The 9,121-nt window shown below is 37.8% G+C and overlaps 1 protein-coding gene across 1 annotated transcript; it reads left to right on the forward strand.

Annotated features, from left to right (window-relative positions):
• Positions 1 to 114: 114 nt before the first annotated feature.
• ap5m1 (adaptor related protein complex 5 subunit mu 1) lies at positions 115 to 8,857 on the forward strand. Its single transcript, XM_079832917.1, has 9 exons — positions 115 to 163; positions 332 to 415; positions 2,159 to 2,822; positions 2,907 to 3,134; positions 4,370 to 4,509; positions 4,641 to 4,726; positions 6,851 to 6,963; positions 7,088 to 7,184; positions 8,319 to 8,857. The coding sequence occupies exons 2-9, from the start codon at positions 348 to 350 to the stop codon at positions 8,411 to 8,413; spliced, it is 1,491 nt and encodes a 496-aa protein (XP_079689043.1). The 5' UTR covers positions 115 to 163; positions 332 to 347; the 3' UTR covers positions 8,414 to 8,857.
• The last annotated feature ends 264 nt before the right edge of the window (positions 8,858 to 9,121 follow it).

A 9,121-nucleotide genomic window follows, 5' to 3' on the forward strand; every position in this document is an offset into this window, starting at 1 on the left:
GATCTGAGATCAGTTAGGATAGTCTACTCCAACGGAGCTGAAAACAGCGCAGTTTGTTACGGCTGACCCGACGTCAGGACGTTTTTCGACCACGCCTCAAAATGTCACGTGATCGCTGGCAAACAGGAAGAACAAGCTGTCAGATGGGAATAACATGACAGAGGCGAGTTCCTCTATTTTTTCTTTCTTTTCTTTAAACATGTATCTTAAGTTTATGTAGGTTAACTTAGTGTTGAACTGTGAACAATTAAAAAACATCGTCTAAGATAATAATTGCATACTCGCTAGATGTTTGGCACGTTAGATTAACGTGAGTCCCACTCATCAATAGGGACAGAAACAACAGTATGAGTATACGAGCACTATGGGTTGTCTCACACGAGAAGGGTGACTCTGGAAAAGTTCGGTTTTCCAGGTAAGGACAGAATTTAGCTTTTTGCATACTTTGTAGTATGTACTGCATACTGTCTATTTCTATAAAAGGTGCAAGCACAACCTCACGGAATTATTTAGCCCACAATGCAATGCTCTCAGCATGATCTTCCATTTCTTAGGTTACATATCTATATTTTAACTAATTATTTAATTAGACAAAATTGAATTAAAATGAAAAAATAGTTTTAGTATTTATTTCCTACATGATTGATGCCACTTACTGAATTTATATGTGTATGTGTGGCAACAGTTTAGCAAATGACTGTTTAAAGTTGTCTTGAAACAGAAGCTGCGATAGTCGTTTCTTCCTTATTGTGACGTGCAGGTAGTACAGCATCTCGAACAAGAAAAAATGTTGGACAGGACTTGATTTTGTCCATTGGGAATTGATTGGATTGTTAGATGGTTGTGGTTTGCTACTGGTCGATCTCAGAGAAGAGAAGAGATGCTGCAAGAGGGAGAGGAAAGTATTTTGATTAAAGTTTAGAAAGCACATGAATAATAATAAAAAAAAGGTGTACATGGATAAATCATAGACCGTAAAGAAATATGGACGACGCGACTTCATTCTCTTCCGCTGAAGAAAAGTGAAGCCGCCGGAGGTCCGAATATGGCGCTGACATCTTGTGCAGATTTGGGACCGGAGTCTGCGCAGTAGAGAGCAGGAAGTAGAGCCGCGATATCAAAAGGCCGCCCACACTCTCACAGATGCAGAACAATTCATTATGTCGGAGTGAAATAAACAGGTATGGAAATTAAAGTTAAAGCTCCAATCTCCTTCTGAAAATCCCGGAAAAAAAGTCTGTTAGTGCCTCAGTGACAACTTCACTCAGAAAAGCCGTCAATCTCAGCTGTCAATCATGGCGCCACACCCCCTGTTTTTATAGCATCAAATAACTAACTAAAACTAAACTTATTTAAAAAACAAACACTTGAAAGGAAATCATCGTGATAAAAACTGCCTAAAATGACAGAACCCATCTTTAGGAAACAATTATTTGAAGTGTAATTTGATGTTTAGTTTGTCTCGTGTCTATTGTAATACACGGAGGGGCAGGGGTTATGAGCTATACTGGGACCAACCACCGGGGGGGCGATCGAGGCGCGTAGGCTTCAGTTTCTGAGAGGAGTGCTGCAGGCTTGATTAGGACAGGCCCATTATTACACGGACTACATGCTTAATTCAGTGGGTGGAGCACACTGAAAATCAGGTAGGACACATTGAATTATGGGATACAGTATTCTGTATAAATAATGTAGTAAAGGTGTGGTGACATTAGTGAAGATTTGTGTGCAAAAAAGGTCTAGTGTCCACACAGACCTCACTTGCCCATTGGAAATCGATTGGATAATTGGATGGTTGTGGTTTGCTATTGGTCGATCTCATGTGAGTGACAGTTTGTCCCGCCCTCACACCAGTAAACACATCATGAGAGAAGAGAAGAGCTGCAAAAGGGGAGGGAAGTTATTGTGATTAAATATTACGATGGCACATGAATTGTAAAAAACAATGTGCAATGATAGATCATTTATAATAAATACTGCAAAAAAAAGGGAAAAAATAATTGTCAATTTTGATTTTATTGTGACTTTCAGTTGTCTAGAATTTCCATGAATAAAAAAATACAAACTGTGCACAGCAATACATACTACAATTTTGTGACTAAAATGATAGCATGCTTTTTTCTTTTTTACTTCAGTTTTGATTATTTTCTTCATTTAGACGATTCCCAACAGTTGAGTTCCGTGCCAAATCCTTGGCTGGAGCTCAGTATGTGGCTGTTCCGGAGGACCGTGTCATACCTCAGCTTCTGCTGACTGAGTTGGGCCAGGTGGATGCTGAAAAACCTTACGTAGATGCACGGGACGACTGTGCCCGTCAGCACCGTTCACCGGCTGTGGAACTCTGTGTAGATGGCTCAGGTGGGAGAACTCTCTGGCCCGTTCTCATCGTCACTCAGGGAGCGTTAATCCTAGCCTGCCTTCCTCTGGTGGAAGCACCCCCTGAGCCTCGGCCTCCTCTCCCCAGCCTGGCCTCAGTCTCTCATGGCTTAGCTCTTTTGTCAGGGCTGCAGAATTTCCTTTGTGGCCCTGGAGGTAAACCAGAGCCTGATGTGCTGGTCTCCCGTTTGGCTGCCCTTCCCTCTGTGCTTCTGCAGGTTTGCCCTTTGGGGAGGCCACTGGACACCCCTCCTCCAGCTGGATCGGTGCCTGTTGCTGTGGCTCCAAGCCCAGGAGGGGCTCAGAAACAACCAGCCTGGAAGGCAGGGGTCCATCGAGGCAGGGCGGTAGTGAGTGTGGCCCTCAGCGAGAAGGTGAGGTCCATGCAGTACGGCAAGAGTAATCGACAGGATCTCTGGGATGTGTACGGCATGGTCATGTGCAAAGTTAGTCCCCACCCTGTATGCTGAACTTATAGTTTGATTTGTGTTATTAAACATGCATTACATTTGCTACTTCATGTTTTTCAGTGTGAGGTTGAAGGTGTTCTGCCCAATGTGACCGTCACCCTCACACTCCCACCCAACGGTTCACCCCTGCAGGACATTCTTGTCCATCCCTGTGTGACGTCTCTGGATGCGAGCATTCTCACTGCCTGCAGTGTGGAAGAGAATGACAGTTTCACCTTTTCTGGGCCATACAAATTCCCTTTCTCACCACCTCTGGAGCTTTTCAGACTCTGTAGTTACACCTCACAGGTAAAGCTTATTCTAGCAATAGTCTGTCTCTAAGGCCGTTTACACCTGGTATTAAGATGCGCTTTGGTCGATCAAATAAAAAGTAGACGAGGGAGACACATACCCGTTTACACCTGGAGTTTTAATCCGTACCTTTTGTCCACTTTCAACCACTTCTGTGCTGATTTCTTCGACGAGAGGGTATATGGGTAAATATATGGGCTTTTTCAGATCTTTCGAATCTAATGGACAAAATAAGCTCACGTAATTTACATGTGAACGCATCAGGAGACAACGGACAAAACATATGAAGGGCATCAGCTTTAGTTTCTGCTCTGACAGCCGCAATGCCATGCTGAACACAGTGAGTTTGTGTTCGAAATCAGGAATGGTGAGAGAACATCGTGCTGGTACATTTTCCGTCTTCAAACCAAACTTGGGTCTTCAGACGACAAAGTTTAAATCCTGTCTGGCTAGCGCATGTCCCATAAAGTTTATGCATTAGATCAGTAGGCGGAGAATAGACATAGGCTGTTCGAACACATTTGACCACATGAGCGAAAGCAATCCCGTCGAATGTGTTTTTGACTACCTCTGGAAGTGATCAAAAGTGGACAAGCTCAAAACGTATCAGACCCCGTTTACACCTGTATTTAGTGTCGCCCACTTGTGATCCAATCGACCAAAACGCATCTTAATACCAGGTGTAAACAGGGCCTTAAATCTACACTACTGTTCTAAGGTTTGGGATTGGTAAGATTACATTTTTTATGTCTCTTTTGGTCACCAAGACTCCATTTATTTGATCAAAAATACAGTAAAAACTGTAATATTATGAAATATTATTACAATTTAAAATAGCTGATCTCTAAAATGAAATGTATTCCTGTGATCAAAGCTGAATTTTCAGCATCATTACTCCAGTCTTCAGTGTCACATGATCCTTCAGAAATCATTCTAATATGATGATTTGCTGCTCAAGAAACATTACTTATCATCAACATTAAAAACAGTCTGCATTTATTTGACATTGCATTTTTTTGTATTATTATAGATGTCTTTACTATCACTTTTGATCAATTTAATGCATCTTTTCTGAATAAAAGTAATCATTTCTTTCAAAAACAAACCAACAAAAAACATACAGACTCCAAACTTTAGAATGATAGTGTACATATCTTTAATTCTCTCTCATTATGGTATACACACACACTATAAGCTGTAGTGTCTTTAACCGACTTATAACTTTTTTTGAGGTACCCGTGCCACCAATTCTTGGCTCCTACCAGCTGAAGGCAGAGGAGAATCATCTGAAGGTTAATGTCGTCTTGAAGCTCCATGAAAGTGTCAAAAATAGCTTCGAGTACTGTGAGGCACACCTTCCATTTTTCAACAAGTAAGTCATGTAAATTTCAATATGATATAAATGTATTATGTAGCAGTCTTTACTTCTTCAGCTGGTTCTGTATTTTTGTGCTTATAGAAAGTAGATAGGCTGTTATAGTGCTTGTGTGTGCTTCTTCACAGGAATCTAATGGGAAGTGTGGAGGTCAAAGTGAGCTCAGGACAGCTTGAGGTGTCAAAAGAGAAGAACTTACTGGTTTGGGTCCTTGGTATGGCTAATCTTAATATTGCATGATGTTTTTACGTATGCGTTTATCATTTTTAGGAGCCAGGGACCAAGAGTGCCTAGGCACCTATTGTATCCATTAGTGTTGTCCTTCTTATTATTCCTCCTTCTTCTTCTTTTTGTTTGAGTCTCGTGAAGCAACACTGAAGGGGACTATTTATTTCTCCAGCTTCTTCTGCCTGTTCAGCTGCTTCTTCTTCTACTTCTTCTTCTACTTCTTCTTTTTCTGCTCTTGAGTCTATGGAAGCCCATAGAAACACTTGCGAGAAATGTATGAAATTTGGCACTGATAGAGGACAGTCTGCACATTAATCAGCAATATTGGAGTCTCTAACTCAATCCCTCTCTAGTGCCACCAACTGCCTGAAGTTCCACTTAAATGTATGCTAATAACTTTTGAACCTTAAGGGCTACAAGTCCATTTTTCCCTCTGATTCATTGGCTCAAGATGATTTGATTGCACCTTATGACCCTCTGTCATAAAAAAATCCACCATTTTGAATTTTCCACAAAAAAAATACTCTTTTCTGGCTCTGATCATCTTCCGATCATGCTAGAAAAAAGTTATTAAAAGCTTTCTGATAGACCCAACCGTTTTCAAAAAACCCGCAAACTGATTAGATGCGCGGCTATATCTCCACACTGCCTATACCCTCAAATTGGGCATTATTTAAGGGGACAGCTATGGATTTTATGGAGCGCACTCATTCTATCCCACATTACACCGCAATAATGAGTGTACAGCCGATGTACACTCAACGGCTGTCCGAATCAGGCACTCGTTTCCATTCACTCCTTCAAGTGAACCCATATTAGTGGATTAACATAGGGAATAGTGATTGAGGGTTTAGGTGGCAATTTCGGATTTAGCCTTGGTATACGTCATCACAAGCATGACCTGAGGCTACTTGCAGCGTTTTGGCACAGCGCCACCTACTGGTCAGGAGATATTCAACTTTTAATGGTTTGCCCCAAAAATCATAAAACTGCTCTCGTTGAACAATACCAAATTCGACCATTTTGGGGGTTTGTTGTAAAAAGCTGTATTTTATAATCGAATTAGCATATTACTAAACTCGATATGGGTCATCGGTACCATGCCCCGAATGTACTCATAAAGTCTCAGTGCAACACCACCTTGTGGTGAAAATTTATGATGAAATGTAAAAAAATGCTAATGGCTTTTGATTAGCCTTTCTCGAATAACGCATTAACTAAATTTATGTCATGAATTCATGATTTTTCAGCCATTTTGACTCTAAAAATGTTTTTAATTACTCTTTGTCTGATGGCAAAGACTGAAAGACTCAGGAGGAGTTTCTTCCCCCAGGCCATCAGACTCCTGAACTCAGTCACGTGACTTCACTTCACCCCGCACACGCATAAACATCCAGTTTTTTAACATTAACATCCACATACTGCCATTGCACTGCACTTTACGTTCCTATTGTTACTGCGTAACAACCTGTAATAAACCTGTTTGCACATCATACTCCTGTTTACACATTATACTCCTATTTGCAATTATACCTATTGCTTGCACATTATACTTCTTTATATATATATATATATATATATATATATATATATATATATATATATATATATATATATATATATATATATATATATATATATATATATATATATATATTTTATGTTAACCACTTATTTTTAAGTCTACAGTTTATCTCACTTATCATATCCACTTATTTTATATTTTTTTATTTTTATATTTTTATTTTATCTTATTTCCTATTTTTATCTTTTACTTGATTTATTTATAATTCTACTTATGTTAATACTTTTTATTCTAATTTTATTCTATTTCTATTTCAATTTCCCCTTGTGTTTCTTGTAACTGTTATTTGCACTGTCCATGGAGCGGACCTGTTTACATTTCACTGCCAGTTGTATATTGTGTATATAACTGTGTATGTGACAAATAAAACTCTTGAATTGTTGCAGTTGGTCTGATACTACAAGCCATGCTTGCATAACTCATCATGCTTTTTTGTGCTTGGTCCCGTTAATTTATGCTTGCAGCTATATTTATTTTTTTTAATTTATAATTATATAACAGAGATTTGTCTTTGTACCTCCTCAGGTCAGAAGTTTCCAAAGTCTCGTGAAGCAACACTGGAGGGGACTATTCATTTTTCAGGGACTGTTGCTGGACCGACAGATCCTCTATGCACAGGACTCACTGCATATATAAAAGTGGGGGAATTTAGGATAAATTCATTTATTCTTTCTATAATAAGATATTGAGTGTCAATTTATTGCACAAGATGTCTGTATAACATGCATAATAACAGTTCAAGTGTCACTGTATTCGTTCCAGCTTTATTTCCGTGTGCCAGATCTGACTTTGTCTGGTTGCTGTGTGGACCAACACTCAGTGCAGGTTTACTCATCTGCCAAACCGCGGATTGTCACAAGTGAGTGATTCAGTAACAGTGTTGTTATTGGGAAATAAAACCAAAACTGTACAAATAATTTTCGTTAATTGAAATAACATCAAATATAAACATTAACACTTTACAATAAGGTCCCATTAGTTATTGTTAATGCATTAACCAACAATGAGCAAAACATTACAGTAAAGTAATTATTCATCTTTGTTAAAAGTTAATTAATCAAAAAATACTACTGTTCATTGTTAGTTCATGGTCAGGTCCATTAAATAATATTACCAGGTACAACTTTTGATTTTAATAATGTAATAGTAAATGTTAAAGGGTTAGTTCACCCGAAATTTCTTTCATGAATTACTCACCTTCATGTTGTTCCAAACCTGTTTTTTTCTCCAAGTTTTTTGTTCATCTTCAGAACACAAATGAAATCTGAAATATTTTAATGAAATCTGAGAGATTTCTGTCCCTCCATTGACAGCTACACACTTTGACGCTTCAAAAAGTTCATAAAGAGATCATGAAACTAATTCATATGAATTGAGCAGTTTAGTCCACATGTTCTGAAGAGACTCAATCACTTTATCTGATGAACAGATTCAATTTAGGCTTTTTTCACATAATGCTAGTTGCGTAGACTGTCAATGGAGTGACAGAAATTGCTCAGATTTTTAGTAAAAATATCATAATTTGTGTTTCGAAGATTAATGAAAGTCTTACAGGTGTGGAACGACATGAAGGTGAGTAAATTATGACAGAAATTTCATTTTCGGGTGAACTATCCCTTTAACTAATGTTAGCAAATGGAACCTTACTGCACAGTGTTACCATATAAATATTAGAAAAAATATAAATGTTGCCTTGGCAATTCATTTAATTAATTTGTTTCATTTTAATAATTAAGACTGAAAAAAAAAACTATATAGACATTTTTTTAAAAACAAATTAAAATTACAAAAGCACATTACAAAACATACTTATAGTTAAACTAATACAAACAGAAATATTATAAAAAATATTATAATAGTATATATATATATATAATAGTAAAATAACTCCAGGTGATGACCAGTGATTACATGTTGAAATAAGTTTACAATGGAAAAAAAAAGTATGAATTACATCAGCAATGATAATGAACCTATACCTTTTTCCCTCTAGCACGAGAGCTGGTCTCCTCAGAATACTACATTTGGAACTCAACAGGGGACGCCCCCATCTCATCGGGACTCACGGTGCTGACATCATCTAATTAATCAACACGTTCTCATGAAATGCGTATATATAGCACAAATTACTACGATTTTTACGTGCATTTGATACGCATTGTAACTCCATTGGGTAGGTTTAGTAGTGTGAGTTTACGTGCATATAACACGTTATAAAGTCTGATCATATGCGCGCGAAAACTGCATAACATATGCACGTAAAAACTCATTTTGGTGTATAAATCGAACAATAAATACAATTCGTGCTATAGATACGCATTTTCATGAGATCATGCCGAAATAATACACACTGGCCTTAATAAATCATTGCCGGTATTAAAGGATCAGAGACTAATAAATTGTTTTATATGAAATGTGGCCTCTGATCAAATGTTGCTGTCATACAGTGTTAGCTTTCATTTACAGTACGACTTTCATTTACTGTATGGTTTTTCTAATCTGTCAAAATAAAATATTCAGTGTGTCAGTGTGCGCATGACTCCTTTATTTAGCTGAAAATGGGCTGGTATATAATGGATGATTGGTCAGAGAGAACCTGGACTTTTATCATATAATATATCCTTTATTTTTCAGTTATTTTATCCGTGCCATTTTTAGTGGAATGTTCTTTCGTCTTTACTAATAAGAAGTAATGAAGAATTCAAATTCAATTAACAGTCCTTTTATTTAGCTTCAGACCGGTCCCTAAGTGTTTACTGCTGTTCAGGCTTCGGTTTTCCCTATTGGCTGTTCAGC

The sequence above is a fragment of the Gobio gobio genome (genome assembly GCF_949357685.1).
Source record: "Gobio gobio genome assembly, chromosome: 13".
In the NCBI taxonomy this organism is placed as follows: domain Eukaryota; kingdom Metazoa; phylum Chordata; class Actinopteri; order Cypriniformes; family Gobionidae; genus Gobio; species Gobio gobio.

Bases quoted from the DNA above. Each gene is read 5' to 3' on its own strand.
- ap5m1 (XM_079832917.1), top strand. From the start codon at position 348: ATGAGTATACGAGCACTATGGGTTGTCTCACACGAGAAGGGTGACTCT. The intron at 4,510-4,640 runs GTAAGTCATGTA...GCTTCTTCACAG, and splicing joins CACCTTCCATTTTTCAACAA to GAATCTAATGGGAAGTGTGG. The intron at 4,727-6,850 runs GTATGGCTAATC...GTACCTCCTCAG, and splicing joins CTTACTGGTTTGGGTCCTTG to GTCAGAAGTTTCCAAAGTCT.